The 26,949-nt window shown below is 33.4% G+C and overlaps 2 protein-coding genes across 4 annotated transcripts; both read right to left on the bottom strand.

Moving 5' to 3' along the window:
• Window positions 1-218: 218 nt before the first annotated feature.
• Window positions 219-10,494, bottom strand: LOC147390627 (Nucleotide/sugar transporter family protein). 3 transcript variants are annotated; one of them, XR_015182886.1, is made up of 9 exons: window positions 10,198-10,494; window positions 5,534-5,641; window positions 5,379-5,413; window positions 3,773-3,885; window positions 2,671-2,932; window positions 2,279-2,547; window positions 742-902; window positions 583-646; window positions 219-502 (listed from the first exon to the last, which is right to left on the bottom strand). XR_015182886.1 is itself a non-coding variant. In XM_086458717.1 (8 exons), the coding sequence occupies exons 1-7, from the start codon at window positions 10,297-10,299 to the stop codon at window positions 769-771; spliced, it is 1,023 nt and encodes a 340-aa protein (XP_086314843.1). In that variant the 5' UTR covers window positions 10,300-10,494; the 3' UTR covers window positions 219-646; window positions 742-768. The 3 variants fall into 3 exon arrangements, 2 of the variants coding, with proteins under 2 accessions (XP_086314843.1, XP_086314844.1); XM_086458717.1 differs by having other exon boundaries at window positions 219-646; XM_086458718.1 differs by having other exon boundaries at window positions 219-646; window positions 5,534-5,668; window positions 10,198-10,491.
• Window positions 10,495-20,514: 10,020 nt separating this feature from the next.
• On the bottom strand, window positions 20,515-22,174 carry LOC147390626 (protein TIFY 5A-like). The gene is made up of 3 exons (XM_086417460.1): window positions 21,920-22,174; window positions 21,595-21,685; window positions 20,515-20,837 (listed from the first exon to the last, which is right to left on the bottom strand). The coding sequence occupies exons 1-3, from the start codon at window positions 22,024-22,026 to the stop codon at window positions 20,646-20,648; spliced, it is 390 nt and encodes a 129-aa protein (XP_086273586.1). The 5' UTR covers window positions 22,027-22,174; the 3' UTR covers window positions 20,515-20,645.
• Between the last annotated feature and the right edge of the window lie 4,775 nt (window positions 22,175-26,949).

Below are 26,949 nucleotides of genomic sequence, written 5' to 3'. Positions count from 1 at the left end.
ACGGCTAAATTTAGTTAAATAAAATTGGTTTACTTTACAAATATCTATCATTTTTAAGCTGTTGAAACAAAAGATTTGTCATTGTAGCATGAGAGAGTAAACAAGGAAAAATCAGGTATAAGCAGCAACCAAAGGTGCTCCACACCCTTCCACCCTACGATACTTGAGCACCAGTCGTTAATATGAACTTTATTCATAAAATTTAAAGTACCACCATGTAACAGTCATCCATAAAGGGGAGAGTTTCAAATATTGAAAAAACTAACAGATATCCATGACTGATTTCAAGTTATTTTACAATAAATCATCATTTTTTTGTGTATAACAACAGACTTGTGACAACTATCAATTTTCTCAGGAAACAAATGTAGACCGTTTCTGGTTTTACAAAATTACTTCCTCCAACCCCGACAACTTTTGCAATTACTTCCCATCACAAATGCAGAAGGTTCCGTGTCCATTGTATATGATACTCATAGCCGATAGTTTTGTTCAGTCTTGGCTTTAGTTCAACATGACAAGAACGCATCAAAAGAGTAAAAAAGATAAAACAAAGGTAAAAAAGGCCAAGGATGTACTCACTTCCGCCGTATAAGCTAAAGAATATCTTGCATCCCCAAAGTTAAACAAACTTTACAAACCAATACTGTATCAGAGAGACCAAACAATTAGAAAGCATACATCATATGGCGTGGTCTCAATTAACTTTTCTGAAAAAGTATGCTATCATATACAACGTACCTCAAAATTATTTGTGGGACCGTTTATCTATACATCTGTTTTGAGAGGAGTCAAAGATGTGGCCACCGTCATGGCTTGCACTTCTTGAGTCTCATTCGAGCTAGCCTTAGTTGCTTCTTTCTTCAATTTGTGGTTGTTATAGGCAGCTACACCTGCAATAGCTGCAGCACACACACTTTAATTTCAAACAATTTTCACTACTATTTATAAAGTTTTTCCATCTTTTTCCCCCTTTTACATACTTGCATCAATTAATGAACTAATTCTTTTACATTTTCAGAAAAGCTTTGCACAAGTAATTGAAGAACATAATGAAGTACTTAAGAAACTTTGGAAAAGGGATACAGAGGTTCGTTGTTCAGGGTAAGTTCATATTTACTTTCATTATCTCCATTGCAAGTTCTTTTGGGTCTCCCCCACTCTTCAATAGTCGGCCTTCATTGAACATGCCCAAACCATCTGAGTCAGCTTTCAGTTAGTTTATCTCCTATTGAAGCGCTACGCCCACATTTTCTCAAATGCGTTCATCAATAATTTTATCCTGCCTAGTCTTTCCACTCCCATCGCAACATCTTCATCTCTTCTATGCTCAATTTATTAACGTGATGCTTATTGATTCCCTAACATTCAGCTCCATAAAGCATAGCTAGTTTTACGACTGTATTATAAAATTTTCCTTTCAACTTGATGAACTACCCTAGCTTGTAAATTCAACCTCCTTTCTAGGTGTTCCCTAGTCTAACCTTTTAGGTGTCTTTTCATCTGTAATGTAATCTCACTTCATTCAGACATATCGTGCACTAAACAGACTATTCACTACTAAGCACATGAGTTTTTATCTATTTATAATTTTTAATAATAAAATATCAAAAAGTTCAACTAATTTGAGTGCAGATCAATTTTTTGAAGAAATAACGTAGTTTGGAAAGATTTCACATGTTCAATGTTCCTACATTGTTGTTCAACAAATAACAGCAGCAACAACAACAACAAAAACTAAGTGCTGTAGATATAAAATTTGGTGGAAATACATGATTCACCAAAAAAAATTGTGAATGAATAGTGGTTTCAATAGAAATTTTGCAGAAAATAAGTGTTGGTGCTTTTGCTATTGGTACCTGAGGAAAAGGGAAATATTGCACAAAACATTCCAAAAACTAAGGAAATTTAATAAATTGATGGATAATGAGAAGAGCTTCCATAAAATGAGATAAGGAAACCCGGTGTGTTTCCTAGAGTTCAACTGTATTCTGTGAAGTGTGCTAAACACATGGCATATGTAGGCAGGTCACAAACTGATCAAGAGCTCAAACTCGTAACCACTAAATGATGAAGGAAAAGGATCAGCCATTAGCCTTGTCTGGTTTGTGCAAATTTTGAGCTACGGGTGATGCAAGCATTGACCAAACATTTGGCCAATCTAGAATCCAGGCAAGCATGTATACCATCTGCAAGCACATTGTCCAGGAAACCATACCAGGTTTCCACTGAAGAACTGTATCAGAAGTAGATTTTTAGTTTTTTTATTGATATTTACCAATGCCATAGCCGAAAAGGTTTATAACTGTTAGCTTTGTATCTGCGAACAGAAGGGCCGACAGCAAGACGACCACCCAGTCCTTGACAACCCCAGCAACACGGATGGTCAGTGCACTCGTATGTGAGATAACAAGGAAAACCGATAGGTTTAGTGCAAAAGTGCAGAGAGAGTTGAGAGCCAACACAAGTGGTTGGAAACTCCATGACCCGGCCGCATCCATCTTTGGTTTCTCGAGGAATATCCACGGGACGAAAAGGCATAAAGCACTGTAGAGCAAACCAACAATCTGTCGCATTAGCAGAAAATTTTCTACACATAATTGGAAATTTAAGTAGAATTTTCAAGAGCCATTGACAAATTCAAAGTCGAGAGAGGAAGCCTATACGTGCCTGCAGGGACTAACATAGTACATGACAGATATAGGATTCAACTTAAGGCCTTTCCTTTTCACAAAAATTTCCATGAAAATGAGCCTCAAGGCTTCACCGACAACACCACCCATTTGGTAAACCACTCCAATCCAGTTAACATTTAATTCCCCGTACGAAGCCACAAGAACGCCAAAACTGATCACAGACATTATAAAAAGCATTCTGCAGCTCATTACTTCAAGTCCCGCTGCCACCCCAAGAATGAAAACTGCTACAGGCACTGCAGAAGCCCACGCAGAGATTACATTATGAACTGCTTTCATGAGAAATGGCTATGTACAATCATAAGGATGTCAGGATGGGAAGGTATGGTGTGTCTGAAGATATAGTAAGTGCCCACATGAGGCAGGAGCCAGTTGTTGTATGGACCTATGTTACCTGATTTGTGGGTTTGCTCTGTTCAAATTCAAGTTCACAATTCGTGGTTCGCCACTTGAGAATGAACACGATTCATAGGGGTAGAATGAGATGAGGGCATTTCAAGGTTGAGGTAATGAGTAGGTAGAAAAGAGATTGAAGAAGACAGATTTTGGGAAGAAAAACATCAAACTTTTTTTATTTTATCTACAGGTTGAAGATGAGGGTATTTGGTTGTTTTTTGTCAGTTTATTAATAAAGACAAAGGTCAAAGGGGGGCATGCTATCAATTTAAAATTTTAGGGGGATATCTCAATATTATCAACATGTGGAGGGGGTCCAAAAAATTAGGTAAAATAGTGGAATTCCTTTGGTTCGCTGCATTTCATGAACCAAGAGCGAATCATGCCCCGAATTGGTTTGGTTCGAACATGTTTGCGGTTCGGTACCCCAATAACGAATTGGGTAAACTATTGAATGGACGGTATGAGATGGTTCTGAGTGTTGAACCGTATGGACATTCTAACAGAAGCATACAAGTCTGACCATTTTTTTTTATATTTAACTGTGAAGGTTGGGTTTTGATCTCAGCTGACTTCACCTAGGTGGCACTTTCCTCTACAATACTGACCATATAGACATGTTAGACCCAAGAATTACTTAAAATCATGTAGCTATATCTACGTTTATCATGGAAACTTACTGATAGCTTTCAACATTTGTGCAAATGCAACAGATATATACAGGTACGCAGTGTTTCCCAGCCACAAAGTCATCGCAAACATTGCACCGATCGGGACAACAGATGTAGCATATCTGAACATTGAGAAATTAATCAGCTTTCATTTCATGAAGCATCTCTACTATGCCACTGAATTGGTCATGAACATTTAAAAAGTTACATGACAAAATATGATTCATGTTGCCAACTCAGCAATTGGTATAAGGTGCAGATGATGATGATAATGATTTATAAGCTAGAAAAGAATCGGTCAATCATCTCTTTATTCATTGTGACCTAGCTAGAATTGTTTGGGGATCTCTTTTCTCCCATTTTATGGATGTATTGGGTTCTCCTAAAGTATAAAGCTCTTTAGTAGTTATCACATCAATGTGTTTTCTTTAAGAGGGTGGCATTTATAGAGGCTCTTGTTGAATTCATACGAAATCTCTAGTTGGAAAGGAACAAGAGGATTGCCAGTAAAAAGGAGGATATTCATAGTATTCTTCTTAATATCAGAGCCCTTTTATCTTCCAATCTATGTGGAATGCAGAAGGGGATATGAGGGATTTCATTTTCAGTTGGAATGTTATTGTGAACATTGGTTGATGTACTTTTATCTTTGTTTATACTTGGTAGGTCCCCTTGACCTCCTTCCCAGTGAAGTTTTCCTTTTAGAAAATATAACGTTTATATTTTAAAATGTATAGTCGTCTATTGCTAAATGTCACAGATTGTTAAATTTCAAAATAATCCATTATTATCCTTGTTATATAAAATATTACTTGAATTTTGACATATTGAGATCTGTCCACAAATCTTATTTCTCAATGTTTGCTGAATTCAGAACTTTGCCATGTCAGACTCTCAACACCTACTTGTACCCAAACAACATAGAAACAAGTCATCATTTAGTCAAAGGAACGTTGAAATCACATGGCAAAAAGAAAATCTTCGAAGTCTTCACATATTTTGGACTAAGTTTTTCAACTCCTCTGGAAATAGAAAGAGGTTCAGCTAACACTACCCAGTCAGCTTAGAATAAGGGGACTAATCAATGGAAATTAGAAACCTTATGTGAGAAGATAGAGTAAGTTACAGGTTGGCCAATAATAATAAAAAATCATGTTCTTACGGTTCGTTAATGATACATAGCTGATTGCTCTGCTAAGGAGGTAGCTTATAGAATCTCTGTATATAGGGAATTCTCTTCCCTAACTCTTTTTGCTTTACCTTAAAGAACTATTACCCCTCTAACCCAATCTGTACCCACACAATAAAATACCGATACTGCAACTGGATATTGCAAGGATACTTTTACCTTACAATTTTCTATTCCCCTAATTTATTATTGGTGATATTCTTAACCTGTAAGAAATTCTACCAACAAGAACCCAAAAAAAAAAAAAAAACGCAGGAAATGCCTGTGTTGTAACCTCAACTGTTCCACATTTCCTTACATAACTTCTTTTTTTTTTTTATATATATATATAATAAGGAAGACTTACATAACTATCATAATAATAACCACAGATAAAGTATAAAAGTCATATAATGTAAAACGAAGAAGAGTTCATCTGATGCTTACATTTCTGCAGTCATCCCCTCCTCAACCTTCATAACCTATGAGGACAGATAGATGAATTGCTAAGTGACATGAATATAATTGATTTCTTGGGATGTACTAAAACTATTGAACAATTTTCTAACTGAGGGTTTAAAACAGAATCTACTAAGAACTACCTTCAAAACTTTGGTGAGGATGAAACACAACACTGATGAAAAGACCATGTGGAGAAGAGTCAATCCAAGAGGGTAGGGAAAGTTGATTTCCTTTGACGATAGAACCCACTACATTAAATAGTCCAAATAGAAATCCTGTTAGCCAATGAAGCAAAAACAAATAAATAAAAATTTTCTAGGGAACATCATCTAATTCTGGAGGTTGAACTGATGAAAATCAAGGCACATCACATCTTGCATCGGCAGACATGCTTCACATGGCACTACTATAACAAGATATTGCTCATAAACACAAGCCGATCAGCTGTAACAGCAGTAATTCCCTGTGTTTAGTCATGTTTGTAGGAATGTCAACTTGCTGGGCAAAGGCCTCAAACGAGTTCAAAAATCTTGGCACTAGCCCTGCCTATTAGCTTGTTGAATAGGGCTACGATCAGACCTACGTGCAGATTTATTTATTAACCAAGTATTTAGGATCAAACCTGATCCAGGAAGGCAATCAGACATTAAGTTTCAGGCCAAGTCTTGGGTCACAACCAACATTGTCTGTCTATTCCAAGGCCAATAGACAAGCTTTTTTTTTTTTTAAGGTGAAAGAAGACCCTTTATTTAAAAGAAAAAAAAAAAAAAGGAGTATAGGACTTCTAATAATTAAATAGTGCCATGCAATCAACGGACCAAAAAATAAATAAAATAGTTCTATGCAATTTCAACCCAGGCTCTTATGGGCCAATTGCCCTGCATATAACACCAAAGTTTAGGCATCACTGATTTGCAGTTTCCCTTAGGGCTAAACTTTTTTTTTTTTTTTTTTACAGTAAAGATGCAATAGAAAACCAAGATCCGTTAAAAGATTACTCTCGATATTTTTATAGGTATTCATATTCAAATTTTGGATTGTGACTCTTAAATACAAAATAGTGCCAACAATTTAACATAACACTAAAGTAGCTACTAGAACTTAAGAAAGAAATCAAAATTTTCACTTTTTAATGAGTACGGATAAAATCGATGACTGCCATAATGTTCTTCCTCAACATCGACAAGTTAATGAACAAGTCCAAGACTCAGAGAATGAAGAAAACCAAGATCTAGTCTTAGTTGATTATGTTTTTTATTGTGATAATGATGGCTTTTCTACTTGTGCTCTCTTAATTAAAGAAAATGAGCCTATATCATAAATAGAGGCATGTCAAGTAGAAGATGCAAGCCCTTTGTCAAAATGAAACATGGAATCTTGCGCATCTTCCTAAAGGGTGCAAGGCCATTGGCTATAGATGGGCCATTAAGGAAAGGTACAAAAAGAAGGATTGCAAAATACAAAGCTCAAAGTAGTGAAAGACTAACGTAGCCAACGTTGTCAAATGCGATCGCATATGCTACAGTCGCACACCCCAATATGATATCTGCCAATATGTGATGGCATATTTTTGTGTGCGATGGCATACTATCCAACGGTCAAAAAAAAAAAATTCTTGCAACATAAGCCACCACATATCCAATGTACGAAATAGCATATGCAAACAGCATGTGTTGGTTGCATATGACATTTAACATGTATGGAAATAACAGAAGAGTGTGAACCAATATATTCAATTGCTAAAGAAGTAATAGCTTGTGAAGAGGAAGAAGCAAAGAGCTGAAAATTAATTAAGAGAATATAAAATTTGAAAAAGAGAATTGAACTGATATGTATTGAATTCATTTTTGAAGTTCCATAAATAGAATCTATAGATAACTTCATCATAACAACTTAGACTCCTAAAATACTAAAAAGTAATTTCATAATCTATAACATAATAGCAACTTTCTAATCCTATTATAACTCAATTTGAACACTTCTAAACACTTCTAATTATAGTCTAAATAATAATAAAAAATTTAAAAAAAAAATAGAAACTTAAAAACAAATTAGAGACTAAACAAATTAGAAACTAGACATAATAGAAATTTCCTAAAGTTGAAATAAAAACTAACTAAACAATTTCTAAATTACTTAAAATAAACTAAACACATAAGACTGAAATCAAAATTGGATTAAGTATGGACCCAACCTGGTCAATCCAAACCAGACTGGTCAAAATGAGTTGACTTGGTCAAGCTGAGTCAACTCAGCCAAATCTAGGTGGGTTGATTCGGCCATGACAATTCTCTTCTTGAAAGCAATTTGTTCTACATCAAAGGCGATGCTCAAAAATCAGGTATTGGTTTTGATAAAGTTTTCTCTCCTGTTGTTGTATAAGCATTATTAGAATAGTGGTTGCTCTTGAACTAGAGTTGGAATAATTAGACGTGAAAATCATCTTTTTGCATGGTTAACTAAAAATTTATGCCACAGATTGAAAGATTTATGGAGGATGGTAAAAACAATTCATTTGCAAGTTGAATAAATAGCATTTTGGTTTAAAAAAGACACCAAGATGTTGGTACAAGAGATATTTTACTTCATGACGAGCTTAGGTTTTCATAGATGTGATCATGCCTATTTTCATAGGTGTAGAGATGGTAGCTTTATTATATTATATATGTTGAAAGCATGATTGTAGGAGGTCCAAATCTTGAAAATGTTATCACTCTTAAATCTCAATTGGTTAGGGAGTATGAAATGAAGGATTTGGGTGGACTTAATTGAATTCTTGAAATGACTGTCCTCAGTGTTAGAAAGAACAATAAAATCTGGTTAACTCAGAAGAGTTGTGGAAAAGGTTTAGCGATCTTCCATATACAAAATGCCAAGCAAATTAGTACCCCATTTCCTATGAACATAATGTTTTCTATCAAACAATCTCCTAGAACTGAAGTAGAGAAGACAAAAATATCTTAGTATCATGTACAGCAACAATAGGGATCCTCATGTTATCCATGGTTAGCACCAAACTTGATGTACACAAGCGATGGGAGATGTTACTAAATACATGGAAACCTCGGATAGAAGCATAGGACTGCTATGAAGTAAATATTTCATTATCTGAAAGGTACTTCAAATGTTTGTATTGGTTTGATGGAAATCAACTGATGAAGATTTTGTAGGGACTTGGATAGAAGAACATCTATTATAGGGTGTACAATCAATTAGTTATCAAGGTTGCAATATGTGGTTACCATTCTACTGCAAATGATGAATGTATGTCGGTCACACACACACATCAAGAAAGGCAATTTGGCCGAAGAGGTTGCTTGGAGACTTGAAATTTGAGCAAAGAGGAGCACAACTTCATTGCGATACACAAAATGCTCTTCATCTAGGGTTGCAACTTGGGCAGGCCAAACCCGAACCCGCTGGGTTGAACCCAACCTTGGGTTAGGTATGGGCATAGTTAGCTTGGGTTTGGCCTCGGGTTTGGGTAATCAAAAAACAAAAAAAAATGCCTAACTCATATTGGTTTGGGTTCAGGCATAGGTATTGGGCAACCTGATTTGCCTGAACCCGAACTTAATATGGTCATAATTTAAAAATATTTCTTATATCGTGGTTTCTTTCCCATTCACAAATCAAATTTCAAGATGCTTTTGTTTACCTATATATCAAAACTTACGTGTGATTATTTTCATTATTAATGCTTTTGTTTAAATGTAATTCCATATTATCTTTTGATTATATTATAATTTTAATGTTTTTTCATAAGCAATTACGATAAACACTAAATAAAGATGGTTACTTTAGTTAGTCAGCTTCTTATTTTTAAAATTTTCTATATAAAATTTTGAAACAAATTTTTAGGAAAAATAATTATAAGTTTTAAGTTATTTTAGATACCACTTATCTTTACCCCTTAACATTACTGAACTATCTAGTATTAATGAGGAATGAAGTAACCAGACCAGACCAACCCAACTTGGGTTGGGTTTGGGTTGGGCATTCCATGCCCGAGGTCGATTTGGCATGGGCATGGGTAGGTGTTTGTCAAGCTTGGGTTGGTCCCCAACACGCCCAAGTTGCAGTCCTATCGTCATCTATCTAGGAATCCAGCCTTCCATTCTAGTACTAAACATATTGTGCAATATCACATTATACTCTGGTAGACGATAGTCAAAACATATTACAAAAGCTCCATATTTATGACAATGTCGTTGACATGCTTACAAAGCCCAATGCAAAGGAGAAGCTCATTTGGTGCAGAACTTCTCTTGGAATAAAGACTACTTGATCATAAGTAACGTTTAGGTGGAAATCTCTTGGATTGAAGTAAAGGAGATATGAACATGCATTCAAGTGGAAGAACATTGAGAATTCAAAGTGAATCGAGTTCCTATATTTTAGGAATTAAAATGGGTTTGCTTTGCTTCATGAGAATAAGTAAAAGAATTTAGATCCAAACCACATTACACTTGTGTTCTCCATTGTTCTTTTTTTTTCTTGATTTGATTCTACTTCTATAAACCTACTAATTCACAACAAAATTAACCTCTTGAAAGGATTCTAAGTAGCCTTATTCTCCATTAATTGAAGTTGCATTAGTCAAAATATGTTAATCAAGATCTAACAAGCAAAATTGAGTATCGAATCGATTTGTAGGAACAGAATCTAACAAGCAACAATGGAAGAAATCAAAAGAGGAAACCCAAATCGTTGAGTTAAAATCATGGATCGAAGAGAATGAAATTTAAGAGACAAACAATCAAAAAAGTTGTTAGATTGGTAAACCCTAAGCTAAGAAACGGACCTTGTTGAAGAAGATCTGTCCACTGGAAAGAGCGATGTAGAGAAGGATGTAAAAGTAAGTGCGAGCTTCTTCTCTGAAAAATCTCACCATTCGATCCGCCATTTTAGGATGAGAGAGAGAGAGTACTATTGCAGCTGCATAAAGCTCGCCTCCGCGTATCTATATTAACAAATGTCTCAACAGCTGACAGTCTGAGAGTTGAGACTTGAGCAATGAGCGTGGAGGATTAATTATAATTTTTTCTAATATAATACAATGGGAAGCGTTCGGAGGCCCTATAAAGAGTGCCGAACATTGTGCCCACCATTTTTCAAGATAGGAGATCGAAGTTTTAAAATGAACTGATTGTTTTAGGATGATCTCTATCATGATCTCTTCATCATAGAGATCATTCTCACAAAAAATTAACTTATTCTGAAACTTCTAACCCCAATTTACAAGTTGAAGAATTGTGGATCATCCGATTCTTATAAAAATTTTTTTGACGAAACTAGAAGTTTTGGAATGAGCTGATTTTTAGTTAAGATCATTCTGACGAAGAGATCATCCTCATAAAAAATCAGCCCAACAAAAAATCAACCCATTCTAAAACTTCTAACCCATACATTTCAAAAATGTTTGGCACAATGTTTAATTCTCTTTAGGGCCTCCGAGCACTACCCTAATATAATATATTTATGTTCAAAACGTTTTTTTATTTTCTTTTACAAGCCTACAAATTGGATTAATTTTTTTTTTTTCTTTTTTAGTTTTATGTCAATAAAAATAATTTTAAAAAAAAAAAACCCAAAGCCTGGTTCAAATAATTTAAATTGCTTCAGTATTATTTATCAATATATATTTTTGTTTAAATGGTATCATTTTTCTTTTTAAGGTGGATTACTAGATATTTTTTCACAAAATCTATTTTTATTATAAACAATAAATATCTAAATCATTAAAAGATGATTTTTTATATAAAAATCATGAATTTTTCAAAATATTGTAAACAATTAGCATTGCCCATATTGCCAAATTGCATCTAAGACCAAGTTGAATTGATCGAGTCATCCCAATCTCAAGTTTTAAAACCATGGACTTGAGAGATTCAGAAAGAGCAGAGTTGTGGAGGTTGCCTCTTTTTCTTTTTCATTTTTTTATTTATTTTATATTATAACATTATTGGTTTTTCTAATTCCGCCCTATCTAAACTACTCCATGCACTTGTTAGCAATCAATCTCCCATTTAATTCTTGAAAAATTCATGAATTTTTCTTTTTTTTTTCCATGCAAGTATTATTCTTCAAATTATTGAGCTATTCTTAATAATTCATGGATTTTAACATTGAAAAGAATAAAACATGTTTTTAACAAATCTTTTGACTTATACAAATTTTTATAAAACTCGGTGAAAAAAAAAATGCTACTATACCTTGTAGTATGTTGCAAAGTGTAAACTTATAAGTTATGATGTGTAACACAAGTCGACTTTGAATCTGCCATACTTAAAATTTTTTGAGGAATCCACATTTTTACATGACAAATGTCCCTTTTTATCTTTAAAAAAAAAAATAATGACATAACCCTCTACATTTATTTAAGATTACACTTTAAATTTTCAAATTAATGATTTGTTCCTTGACTTTGGTCTTCTTTTAAAAATTAATGGAACAATAACCTCAATGTCCTCACTATCACCACTAGCACTATTAACATTACTATCATATGGTCGAATTTTTTATTTTCAAATTTTTGAAATGAAACAGATAATACATGTATGAATCATATGCAACATATTTTTCATTTATCGAATATTAGATCAGATTTTTGCAATTCAAAATTAAATAAAAGTCAATTTTTTCACGAATCAAATTTTTATTGTTGTCCAAATTGCTAACAAGGCTTCATACTAGACATATACGTTTGAAATACAACTTAAGGTCTACCCCTAGTGGAAGGTCTCAATCATTGATTAGTACTAAACAAATAGTGAGAATGATGGAATTTCTTGAAAATAAAAAATACCCTCATTTTAATCTGACAAAAATGCCTTTAATACAATAAGGCGATCATACAATCTTTATCTATCTCTCATCCAACTTATCTCTCTTGAACCCTAACGATATTTGAACTAAAATGTCAAATACACATATATAATCATAAATATTGCATTAGGATTGGCAATGGGTGATGGGTCAGATCTATATCGGATCATCATCAACCCACTACCAATCCAAAATTATCACCTTGTAATCCAGATCCGATTGAATCCGATTAAAGTATAAATTTGTTGGAGACGAAGAGGCATGGAGGAGATGGAGCAAATCGATTATTGGGCGCAAATCCGATTCGTTCTTTCAATAGGGTTTGGACTTTGGGAAAGTTCATTAAAGAGAGAGAAGGGGAGGAGTACCTAGTACATGAACTGGTTCAGCTTAGAGTGAGGTGAGCTACACATTTACATGAGAGAGTAAAAAAATAAAAAACCCTATTTTCCCCTTTACATCTTAAACGTCGGATTGAGAATGATCCAACGACGGTTAAAATTTTTATCAGATCAATTAGATCCTTAATGGATCAGGTCTTTATCAAATCTTAATATTTAGAACCAAATATGATATGATACTAATTAGGTTGGATGAAATTTGTTGATAAGCATCTTTGGAATGTAAACAATGCACATCCCAAGGGCACCAGCTGGGAGTACGAATGCCAACGAGCAATACGACTCATCCTACCTAGCTTGACGGTCGCATCATGGTAGGAGCCTTGTAGGTGGCTACACCATTCGTGCAAACATGATGTAGCCCATGGTTTATCAATGGCACTAGGACAATCATGCTGCAAGCAGGTAATAGTACAACACCGCCACTGGCATCTGCAAACTCTTGCAGGTTGGTGTTTGGCTCATGTAAGCCAGGACTAGCATAACCATAGGAAAACGATTTGAGGTCAAGGTTTGGTGGGTCTTAGTTGAGAGATCCCGGGTTTTCAAAAGAAAAGGTGTTAGGGACCACTGTTACGCGTACCCTCCTCTTGCAGATCCTTAGGATGACACGCCACATGCAGGTAATAGTATCAATAGTATGACACCGTCACTGGTGCCGGCAAACCCTTGCAGGTTGGTGTCTGGCTCATGGACTAGCATAACCATGGAAAAACAATTTGAAGGCAAGGTTTGGTGGCCTTAGTTGAGAGATCCAAGAGGAAAACGCGTACCGTCCTCTTGTAAATCCTTAGGATGACATTGTTCTCCCAAATTGACTCATGCTGACACTAACGAACAAGAAGAAGGTCAACTTGGGACATCGATCTTTCCTTCCTACTATTTACACCTCAATTGGCATCTCCTTCCCGGCCAAACATAATGCCTCACAGCCATACATGAAGTCTAGTGGACAATTGGATCCCAATTGACCTCCCCATCTAGCCACATAATTGAAGTCCTTATCCACTTTTCGTTCTTCTTGTAAACAAAATATCTTTTGATATACAACATCTCTCTAAATGATTAATATAATATAATTTATATATTTTCTCATGTGATATCTTCTAGAGTTCATTTAGAATCAAGAAATATTTGATACAAATCCGACCCATTTGTTACCAAATTCAATCTTTATCAAAAACCAGACATTAGATTAACATATCAAAATTTGAGCCTGATTTAATTCAATGCCAACTCTTTGTTGTGAAAAGCAAAAACTCCTAACTTCTAATTTTAAAGGAAGAGATCATTCTACTTTACACTCTTTAAATACTTATAATTAATTAATTATAATATAATTTTATATATCAATAAAAGGCGGCACAAACGGACATGTATCAAAAAAGTTTATTTGTAATTTAAAATATCAATTAAAGGGATTTATGAAGATTACATAGTAAAAGATGATATTTTTGTAATTTTGAAAACTAACCAACGTAATTTTAAGATTGTGAACAACAATTTTCTTAGATATTTACCATAATAACCTTAATTATATTAAGTTTTACATGTAAAAGTGGGAGCATATGCGGGATCCCAAATTTGGTGTTGAATCACTTCTACTCTGCCTTCTCTCATTATAATAGTAAAGATTGGCATATAACTAACAAAGGCTATATTCTCATGTATATGCATAATCGTTTGTATATCCGTGTAAGAGAGATAGAGCATTGTAAAAATTATATTATTTATTTAAAATTATTCCTTTAAAGTAATTATAAAAAAATTAAACATACATAGATCTTATATTTTGTAACACGTGCTTTTGCCCATGCTTCCTTCTAGTCATAATTAAATTTTTTTTTTTTCTTTAAATCATATCTGCCATAGATATGTATCCCTTTTCTATTTACATGCTAATGGCATGCCTCTCAAGCATTTGCAAAAAATTTAGATACTTCCTTATGTTTTGAAAGTGAAGATATGACCCCTTGGCCTCATTTTGAAGTTTCAAAATGAACTGATTTTTGATGAGGATGATCTCTAGACCATATAGATCATCCTCACTAAAAATTTGCTCATTCCAAAAACTTTAACCCATATAAAAAAAAAAAAAAAATGGCTATAGTGTGGGTTGTCCTTATTAATTCATAGGGTGCTTTTATAATTACACATCCTTCATTTCCATCGAAAATTATTCATCCAAAATTAAGTTCTTTTAAAGTTGATTTCAAATTTTAGTGACTTGTATGACATTATTATTTTTAATTTGAAATTTGTAGGCTTTTTATAAATAGAAATTATTATTTATAAATTGAAGATTTGAGTATTATTTATTATTTAAAAATAAATTATATTTTAATTTTATAAGAAATAATATATTTTATTGTGTTTGATAATAAATAAGCATTTGAAACATGCAAACAATGTATAATATGATTGTAAAGGTAACAAAAACAATTTACCAGTTTCAGCAATGTGTAACAAACATGATTCATCATCTAAACAAATAATTTTTTCAACGCTTAATGTCATTCAACGTTTATTTTTTTCAGTTTAACAAACAACACCTAAAAAGAAAAAAATGGTGAGTTTGAAAGTAATGAGGGACCATTTAGAAAAGAAAAGTTTACTAAATGTCCTACCAAGCTATCGTCAAAAATTTAGTGGCTATTTAGAAATAAGTCCCTCCACGAGGGTCCTTTAAGTAATTTTTCCTAAAAAATAAGTTATTTTTTAGTCTATAAAAAAAGATTGTAATCAAGGCACATGTCAACGAATCTGCCTAGCCTTACTAAGTTGGTAAGGATTTCACCCTCACTAAGGATCCTTAGGTTCACCTTGTGGCATTGATGCTTCAAGGTTGTAGAGGAAAAAATATTTATGAATTTTGAAAAAAAAAAAAAAAAATCATGAAATGTTTAACGAGAATCCCTCCAAATTAGCATGATTGGAATTCTGATTGAGATTTGCATATAAAAGATATATGTTGCTTTTGTCAAATGGTTGCACTTATATGTGACCCGCGCGCTTGGCCAATAAGTGTGCCTTCACCGATGAATTTCAATTTTAAAATTGGGAGTATGTAGAAGTTTGGCAGTTGTCCATTGTCAAAACCTTGGATAAAAGCTTAAAAAAAATTTTGAAAAATAAAAATAAAAAATTGGACCTAATTTTTTCAAGGAAACTTAAAGGGCTTTGGTGTTGAATTGTTGATTTTGTAGTCCATTTGAGCAAAACAATCCTTAATAAGGTGCAAGATCTTACTAAGGAAAAGGCTTCTCCATGTCAATTTTAGTTTGTAAACATAGGGGTTTGTCAAATATTTATCAAAACTACAAAGAGTCTAATGCAATCCTAATCAATTCATGGATCCCATACATCCCAAACATCTAATTTGGTGTGGCAATAGAATCTCTCAAAATTAAACATGCACAAATCCTATATTTTGTAAGGTGTCTCAATTGTTTAAACACAAAATCCAATAGTTATGATTTAACCTCGAGATAAATATATTCAAGATGTGTGTTTTCGAGATGCATATAAATCTCAACCATTGAATGTCAAGTTTACAAAGTTGGGATCATGTGCTTTTGCACATGCCTCGTAGTCATAATTAGCTAAACTCAAAACCCTATAGTCTTTCTAAAAAGTTTGAGATACCTCCTTACGTTTTGAGATTCAAGACGTGACCCTTGACCTCAGTCTTTTCTTATAAACTATTAAAAAGTGATCTCAATGTCATCATCACCGTTGAAAATGACCTCAATGTCCTCATCATTGTTATTATCATGGTCGTGATCATCACCACCATCGCCCCCAAAATGTGACCCCAATATGCCCTCATCACTGTTATTATCATAGTCGTCATCATCACCACCATCGCCCCAAAAATGTAACCTCAATATGCCCTCATCACTGTTATCATCAACACTGTCATCTTAGCAGAATCTTATTCCAAAGGTTGAAGTTGGTTGATTTTGAGGGGAAAAAAAAAAAAAGATATCTTAATCTAACAACGAAGATTGTAGTCATGGGACATGTCAATTTTAGTTTGTAAACATGTGGGTTTGTCAAATATTTACCAAAACTGAAGAGTCCACGTGTTCTTCAACCTGATGTAATCCTAATCAGTTAAGGGGGGCCCGCATATCCTAAGTTCTAACGCCTAATTTCAATTGGTCCAAGATTTCACAAGAAAAATATATTGGAGCCATCTAGGCACGTATTTGTAATTTAAAATTTTAATTAAAGGGTGATTACAAAGACTTTATTAGGGGTGCAAGTTAATTCGGTTCAAATCGAGAATCGAATCAAACTGTGTATTTTGGATTGATTTAGTTCGGTTTAGAATTAGTAATGGTTCGATTCAGACTTGATAAAAAATCAAACTAACAATTATTTTTAAATAAAATAAAATTCTTTTTTAAAATCCTAAACTATTTTTCCTTCTTTCATCTTTCCCTCCTCTACTCTCTCTCTGTCGTCTCTTGCAGGTGAGGTGCGGTTGCGGGCTACGTGCTGCCTCTCAACTCTGGCAGTCGGGGCCTCTCTATTTCTCAGCATGCGGCTGCAGGTTATCTCTCAACTCTAGTGACCAATGGGTCTTCTCTCTCTCTCTCTCTCTCTCTCTCGGCGTGCGGGTGCAAGTTACCTCTCAACTCCGGTGGCCAATAGGTCTTCCTTCTCTCTCTCTCTCTCTCTCTCTCCGTGTGGCTGCGGGTGTGCGACTACAAGTTACCTTATAGAAAACTCATTTTGTTTTGGGATGGGTTTTGTAGTTTTGGAGAAAAATTAATTTTTTAAATAATTTTTAGAAATCCTTTTTTTTTTTTTTTTGAAATTAATATAATTTTTACGTGATCTCATAATCTTCTTCTTGGGTTTTTAATTTTTCATAATTCATGTGTTTACATAATTTTATTGATAAATTTGAGTAAGAAAAACTTTTTTTTGCAACTCTTGGAACCGAACCGAACCAAACCAAATTAAGGTCGGTTTGGGTTGGTTCAGTTCTAGACTAGATCGGTTCGATTCTGGTTCTCATATAATGGAACCGACCTTGGTCGGTTCAATTTTGATTTTGCTCTAAAATGAACCAAGTTGCACCCTAGACTTTATATAGTAAAAGAATGATATTTTGACATTTTGAAAAGAATCCAACATCGTATGCACCCTTCTCTAGGATTGAAACCCTTCTCTCACACTTCAATACATGCCACATAAGCCATAATCCAAAGAAATTTTAAAAGGGAGATAATTTAGGCATCAATGCCTTGGATTGTGGCTTATATGGTTTCAATCCTCTACTCTAGGTACATAGGATCCATATTCTTTTGAAAATTAACCAACGTGATTATAGAGTTATGGCATCAATTTTCTCTGTTTCTTACCAAAATGATCATAATTATATTAAATATAAATTTTAAGGTGGGGGCGTCAATTTTCTGTGGTGTCCAACAGATGGCTCACCCATCCCTAACATGTAACTTGTTAAAAAATCTATCAATTTCATGTCAATAAATGCATATGTAGTCGGCCTTCTCTTCAGCACTTGCCATTCCTTTCTTTTTCTATTTTTCTCGTGGGGCTGAACTCTGGTGCGTCTGTAGATGCTTACTTCATTTAGTTTATAGTTGTTGTATTCGTATTGTTAGATGTTTTTCAATATCATCTAAGTACCACCATTACAAGCTTAATGAAGTATACTACTCTAATAGAACCTAAAGGGTTGGCTCAATGGCTATTTCAGACAAATAAGTGTTTAATGCCCATATGTCGTGAGTTCAATACCCAATATAAGTATTAATTCCTCAAGGACCACCCGCCAGGGTGCACCCTCACTTACTTGATGCGTGTGATGTGTGGACATTGCACGTGCCCTGGGACTAGTCCCAAATACGGGCTCGATCCATTGTCTACAAGAATACCTAATTATAAAAAAAAAGTATACTACATCAATTGATCATCTTCATAAGAAGAATAATACTTGTGTTTATATTCCTTACAGATTAAGGCTTGGTTTAGACATGGAGTTTTAGGGTTTAGATTATAGGTTATAGAGTCTAGGGTTTAATTAGGGGTTTAGGATTAATTGTATAATTAGGGTTATGTTAGGTAACTTGGCTTGTGTTTTAGGGTTTAGATTATAGGTTATAGAGTCTAGGGTTTAATTAGGGGTTTAGGATTAATTGTATAATTAGAGTTATGTTAGGTAACTTGGCTTGTGTCCCATGAACGGATAAACATTTGAGATTATGGTTTTAGGGATTAATTTTTGTTTACTTCATTTGAAATGATATGATTAGATTTATATTAGCGTAACATCATCTCTGTGATTGCTGGGATAAAGGGTTGAGGTTATATATTATAAAATTTAGTAATTAAGTTTTGTTTTAGATATAAGATTTTAGGGTTTAAGTTATACCTCATAGGGTTTAAGGTCAAGGTTAGAGTTAAGGGTTTGGGTAGGGTAACTCTTCCCGCATAGTGTTACATCATCTGCATTCGCAGTTCCAAGTCTGAATAAAGGAAGACCCAAAAAATTTGATGGAACCAACTTACCAATTCTTCCATCAAGTGTGATTATTAATATAACGTTTCTCTTGCTCATCTAAAAACGTGTATATATATGTCATTTAATCTTCATAAATCTTTGGCTAATTTAGACATGCCATTAGACCATGAAATTTTCTTGGATCTAATAGAAAATGACATTAAATGCTCTCATCTTCAACCTCTTTTCAAATATCTTTAATTTTTTATCCAAAAAATCATCTTCTTCCGTGTCTAAGATAAATATTTTTAGTTTGATTTTCACAGTGTTAGATATAACGAGATTTTGATTTTAAACATAATGAGTTAAACGAGATTTCTAGAATCTGATTCTAAAATTCCAAAAGCGAAATCCAGAATATAATTAAGGTTCTACTATCATAATAGAACGCCCTGAAATCAAATATTTGGAATTAAAGAAGACCCTTGATGATACAACATGTATCCCTAAGATAAATCTCAATGTTGGATTTCACATAACCTTTGTATAGACGTTAGTTCTAAAATAATGAAATTATTGTTTGATTGTAACTCAACTTTTTTACTTCTTGTCCAAGTCTATATTGATTTAAAATCTAACTAAATTGAAAATTGATGATTAATTTTCAAAATTTAGTCACTTTAAAAGTAATAAACAAAAATGCACAAAAATTAGTTTCTCATTTTAAACTTTTTTTTTACAATTTCCTCCCTTCACTTTTCTCACCTCTTTTAATTTATCTAAGCTTTTTATCGCGACGACTGACTATTCATGAAAATGAATGAAATATAGAAAGTAACTCTAATAAAATCTGATTGGGTTTGGATCACATTTGGGGTCTAATAAATTCTTTTCTGGATCCATACGAATCCGATCCAATCCATTGGCAACCCTAATTAGGATTGGGTTGCATTTTGGGCAATCAGTGTATAGGTACTAAAACCCATACAAAATTCATGGTTCAGATCAAATATTAGTATCCATCCATTAAATCCATATTAATAAGTCAACTCAATTGTCAAGAGAGTCCTCAAGTTGAAAAAAATAATAAATATACTATATTTATTATATATTTTTCTGAGTTTTTTAACGAGTTGGTTCCATCAAATTTGAGGCCAAATCACATTGAAATCCAATCGGATTGAGTTGACTTATCTGAGTTTCGGATCAACCCAGCTGAATATTCAAACTATACGTTAAGAATATATAATGATTTTCTAATGCTGCCGCCCTCTAACATAGGCCCCCATCACAGAACCGTAGATCATTTGCCTTGGGATACACAGAATCATAAATCTATTTCTTTTGTATTCTAAGGTTATGTGATGGGCATATGTCACAAGGGGGCGTCAGATTATTACGACTCATAAGCCAAAATTTATTTGTAAGGGAAAAAAAACTTCATTAAATACTAAATTTACAAATAATTTAGACATGTAACAATAACTCTATAGGGAAGGGAACATAATTAATGTGTGCAATGTGATACATATTTTTAAGCTACAATTACTTGTGATAAGGGGAAGAAGCCTTGATTCTCTTCTTTCGTTTTTCGAGAAATTGTTGAAGTGATTTCCTCATAGAAATATCGGGAGGGCTGTGAAGTTGAGATTGTAGGGATGGCATTACTGGCTTCGAATGTGGGGTCTTCGTTTTTTCCTCCATTTTTGTCCTTGCAAGCCCTATGATCGCTCTCGCCTGCATTTATAACAAAATACTCGTTAATTATAACTTTTAAGCATAAATTTATGATTGGTTGAGTCGAATCAAAATTTTGTAACCAAAATCTATTTTATACAACTATTCCAATTATTATCAATTTTAATTCTAATACCAAAATTAATTGTTTTCTGGGCCTCACATGGTTTTTAAACTCGACTCGACTCAATTTCCACCAAGTCCAATCAATTCAAAAACTTGTGATCGGACTCAAGAGATTCAGATAAAAATGTATTAAATTTATAAATATTTTAAAACTTGATAAACAAACATTTTATTTTTTTTATCTCCACAAAAAAATTATATACCATCAAATCAATCAATTTTCTAAACTGACTCAGTATATTCTGAACTTGATTACACCGAGTTGACTTGATGAGTTTGTTCGTTCAATCGAGTTTCGACACAGACCAAGTTGTCTCGAAAATAAATTGAGTTGAGATTTAAAAACTCGGACTAGTTTCGAGTCAACTCGACGAGTTTTAAAACAATGATCAGGCTAAGAATTTGATAGACCCAAGTATTACAATGACCGATTGGCTGGGTTTGTCGCAGTGAGTGAGTGACTAGCGAGTTAAAAGATTGAAAATCAAGAAAAAACGTGATTACAAAGGAAAATTATCCTAATCTAATATAAAATCCATCCTAATATCTATAAAAATGATTGGATGCATCTTAGTGCACCTTATTATATAGCTTCCCATCTAATACTCTAACAAATTTAGTTTGAGCAAACCTGAAGCTCTGTGGTATCGCAAACGCAAATTCTTCCTCCGTAAAAGATTGTGACATTTTGTGGGCTTCTCGTACTCTTAGATCCTTCAGTCCTTCAAAATTAAAAAGAAAAATAAATAAATAAAAGCAACAAAATAAGAATAAAAATGTCTAAAATGAAAAATATATAATATATAACTTATTTTTTAAATTTAAATAATCTAAGTCCACAATCGTGAATCATACAATGTTGAACCAGTTTGAAATCGGATCGGTCCGTTCAAACCCACCCGATCAGATTCCAAAATCCGATTCTTACCGAAAGAAAGATTACGAGTCGAACTTACATGTAGTCACCTCCGGAACCTTGCAATGAAACTGGAGAAGGAGTAACAAGGCAAAGGTCTAAATTGCAATTTGTCCTCGTAGATAGGGTTAGATCAGTCTTTTTCATCTCGACGATCGATCAGATACAAAGAGAGCTGTTTGGTTTCTTGATTGGTTGATCAAGTATTTTGTTGGCCTTTTAAAGCTTCTCCTTCTCTCTCAAAGAATAAGGACAGAAGGAAAGGAGACGTTGGTTATGATCTTATAGAGAGAGAGAGAGAGAGAGTTACAATGGGCACAATTTAAATGTCGTAAACGGCGGAACGTGAAATACGAGTTTCCCCCCGTGTGCGAGAGCCTTCCATCCGCTTTTTGTTTTTTCCCACGTGTTTAAATCAGCACGTGGCACGAAGCCATTGCTAGTCCGAAATTTGAGTGTCGGTAAACGATATGTGGGACACGTGGCTTCTATTACTGCTGATGCGGTGGTGGGATTATCACATGTGACATTTGGTGTTGTAGTCAACTCTGATTGTGGGTTTTGTTGAAGATTTTTAATTGACCTCGGTCTTCTCTAATTATCTAATGGAAAATGACCGAAATGTTCTTAGTTTTTAACCTATAACAAAAACGATTGACTCGTCTTTAAAAACCAATCATCTTCTTAATCCTTAGATTTAATCTACTTCAACCTTCAAAGGTTTTTTTGCTTTTGTTTTTGGTAGTCGTCTTCGACCTGAAGATTCTATTTACTTGAATCTTTAAACGTCGAGAACAAAATAGGATTTTTGAAATAATAGATAGAATTTTGGACAAAAACATCAAAGATTTTTCACAATAAATTAAGAAAATATTAACTAAATTAAAAGTAATTTATCGTGATGTTGAAGATCTTGACATAACTGATTTTGAAAAGAAAAATATTAGGTTTTTATTTATCACATAATGAAGATTAGTTTGTTAGGTTATTTTATTTATTTATTATTAAGAACGTATATTTTTATTCTCAGTATGAAAGCATAGGGGTATTTTAAATATTAATAAATCACCCAAAGTTCAAATGATTGTGAGTAAATAATATCAATCAATTATGGAATATAAAAATGGAAAATCCTAGAGGGACTTTGTTTTACACTATGTTTCACATTGCATTGATGTGGTGGTCATAGATATGTTTCCTCAAGATAAAAGTGAAAAAAATCTATGGTTACGTGCGCACATCCTCATCACCATAGTGTGTGAAATCCAGTGAAAAACGAAATCCCCCCAACACAACTCTATAAATATAATGGCTAGATTAAAATTAGGATTGTCTAAGCTGAACCATGGTTTATGTTTTTTTAGGTGGATATCCCAAACACATGTCATTGTTTATTTAATTTTGTACATAACATCTTTTATATAATTTTATTATTTGTTTATTTATTCTTTTATGTAACCTTATAGAGGTTTAAATTATCATCAGTCAAGAAATTAAAAAAAAAAAAAAAAAAATTGGCTATATTATCATACATAGAGATAGACATGTTTTTAGACTAAACCCTGAACTAGATGGATTCAATGGATTCAATGGTCATGACTCATAACCATTATGATGCATGAATGATTTCGGTTGACTACACTTGACCTAGATTTCTAAAGAGTTAGATTGCAAACTTGCAATTCATACCCCCAATTTGTTGCATGTCATTCTCATACTAACGTGCTGACCTACAAGTTATCCTTCGAAAAATTAATCCACAATAAAAATGATCAAATTAATAATATCTAGAGTCATGATTTTCTAGCGCCCCTTTTGACACACACCCCTTGATATGGCATGAGTTAGAATCATCAATTTTTTCCCTTGGGATACACAACTGTACATCCCCATAAATATATGCAATTGTTTATTCCAACGAAAATAATCTATGATTCTAACACATGTCATGTCAAGAAGCGTGTGTCAAAGGGGGGTGTTCAAAAATCATTATTCTAATATCTAACATCATTTGTTTTATTAATAGATCCACCCATAGATTGTTAATCCTCAAAATCAAATGATTAAAAATTATTAATCAAAATAATATTTTTATTTGGGGGAGCTGCTGAAAAGATAGACCAAACATTCATAATTCATGGGTTGGGTGAGCCCCACAGAGTAGGCTGTTGTTGTCGGCCTGGATTGACAATTTTAACAATCCACGTGACTAATTATAATACCATTAGCTACCTCAGTTATGATTAGGATGTATCTCACTTGCCGTTATTATGCGACTCCTTTCAACGTTCCTATACCCACAAAAAAGGCTCTTATATTAAACACGTGACACGTGACTAATTACCCACGTGATTTGGCAAAATCCATCACAAAGGCTCCACGTACCTTCACAATTGGACTGCACGTGTGTCATATCTGGTAAGTGCGTCGGGGTTGTCCGACACCACACACGGAAAACAGTTGGCCATATGAGATGCGTCTCATCACACGAAACTGAACCGTGTGGCTCACAAGGCTTTCTCGTGTTCATCAACCACTGTTACCGAAAGTAAGTCAAGTGGGGGTGGGGGGGTTATGTATGCCTATCAAGCACACCCTAAACAAAAATTTGATTATGTTTGTCTCACCTTGGACGGGCAATGATGCGAAATATATCTAATGTCTCAATCAGATCGAATCGATCTGAAAAATATGAAAAATCGGATTTTCGGATTGAATTTGAGTTAGAGTCTTAGATCCAAAATAATTTAGAATCGAATTCAGATCTACCCGAATTTGCTTTAAAAAAATATAATCCGTATATTTTTTTTTTTAAATAATTTTTTTATTCTTAATTTGATACAAAAACTCCTTCTCTTGCCTATTTTGACTTAATAAACAAGAAATAAAACACAATTGTTTCACTTCGAGGGAGATCATATCTTCCTAATTTCAGGAGAAGTTTTAGATAAATTAATAATCTTGTTAATTGCATTAATATAAAGACATCTATTTAAATACAAACACTTCAACTCTGTTCGTTTGAGCTTCAGAAGTCAATTTTTTATTTTTCTTTTTAAGTCAAAAAAATCAGATAAATGATGTTCATTTAGACTTTTTTGACTCCCGTGGATTTCAATTGTAACTCAAAATTAGCTCTTAAAAGAAATCATCCAAGAAGGACTTTTTCAAATAGTTTTTGCGAAAAGTCAAAAACATAAAATGACTCAAGTGTAGTTATCAAAATACCCTTCATCTTTAATCAAAATTTCAACCAAACTTAACCTTAAAAAAATGAAATGAGATTATTAAAATACCATTCATCTTTACCAAAATACCTTTCATCTTTAATCAAATTTCTAATCAAATTTAACCTTAAAAAATAAAAGGGAATTACCAAAATACCATTCATATTTACTAAAAGGGAATTACCAAAATACCTTTCATCTTTATCAAAATATCTTTCATCTTTACTACTAAGACCAAAAGTAATTCATCCATCGTTATTTTATTACCAAAACACCATTTATCTTTATGTGGATGTTGGATTGTGTATTATGTAATATTTTCTTTATCATATGTTCATTTTTAAGAGAAGATGTCGTCGAAATTTTGATAGAATTATAAAATTTATAAATTTATTTAAATTGAAAATAATTTTTTTAATATAAAATTATTTTATATATATATATATATATATATATATATTAAGGTATTCTATTCATTTTTTGTGCATTCTAGGTATATTATCAACATTAAGGGTATTTTAATCATTTTATCATAATCGAACAATAAAAAAATTGTCAAACGAACATCAATTTCTGACTTATGTACTTTTATAACGAATAAACTTTTGTTGACTTTTCAAGTTCTTAGCTTCTGCTTCTTCCAGAAGTCAACTTCTAGAGCTGGAGCTGACTTCTTTAAAGAACATACCTTTCACATTCATAAAGAGGGTAATTACCCAATTCCTTGCCCACTCCTAAATCAATTTCCTACTTACTTAAGTCATATACCTATCTAACTACCTACAATTCTATTTAATTAAGTAAATACCTACAACCAAAATGGATACTAATGAGAATATTAATTTTCCTAACCAATAAACTTTTTCAGGATTCTTACAACAATATTCTTTCAACTTATTATGGAATTATTCTCCCAAGTATTGTCCTTAACTAGATTGTTTGTTTGGGATGAAATAGATAATCTAGAGGGTGCCTTAAGCTCCTTGACAAAATGTGAGTGAAAAAATGAAATAAAAATTGCACAAAACACAATGATTCATGTGACTCGGCAATGTTACCACATCCACGAATCAGATCGAAAACAATTACTATTTTTTTTTTTCAAGTTTTATAGGCTTAATTAAGTTCAAAATTTAAAAAACTTGGAGTTGCTAAAACGTGCATGCCCCCTAGACCCCTCAACTCATCGTACCGCCAACAAAATAGAAAACATTTACATAGCAGTGAGAACACGCTTGAGCTTCATGGCACTTTTGTGATAAGTGGATCAAACCATGTTTTTCTTGGCACACTCAAAATAAATAAATAAATAAATAAAGACCCATTTGGGCTTTGACTCCATTCTTTCTTCACTTTTCAAAGGTCACTTACTTTACTTGTTGAGAATGAGGACACATTTTGGGATATTGGAAGATTGGTGTCAATGACTAGTGGGATTATAGGCCTTACAAAAAGATAGTTGATGATGCAAATTAAAGATGGTCATACAATTCGGCCTTCCAGCTCAAAAAGGATGTACTAAAGTCTCTTGCTTGGGTTTGGATAGGGTTGGTGGGCTTCGATGGAAACTATAACCATTGAATTTTTTTAACTTTTGGGCTGGCCATAATCATTTATGAACAATGTGTATTGGAGGGAATATGGTGGATGGTTCAATTTTTGAGTCGTGATAATCTGACTATCCCACGTGGCACACTCAATCGACGCTCCTGTCGTGACAAGTTTGAGAGCCGCAAATCTACAAGCCTCAGGATACACAATTGCACTTCCTCATAAAAACATGTATCCCAAGACTTACAAATCTGCAGCTTTCAAATTTTTCATGTTCAGGAGAGTCGATTGA

This window comes from Akebia trifoliata, chromosome 11 (assembly GCF_017979445.1).
Source record: "Akebia trifoliata isolate Shusen 1 chromosome 11, ASM1797944v1, whole genome shotgun sequence".
NCBI lineage: Eukaryota > Viridiplantae > Streptophyta > Magnoliopsida > Ranunculales > Lardizabalaceae > Akebia > Akebia trifoliata.
This window is presented reverse-complemented; position numbering and strand designations above follow the sequence as displayed.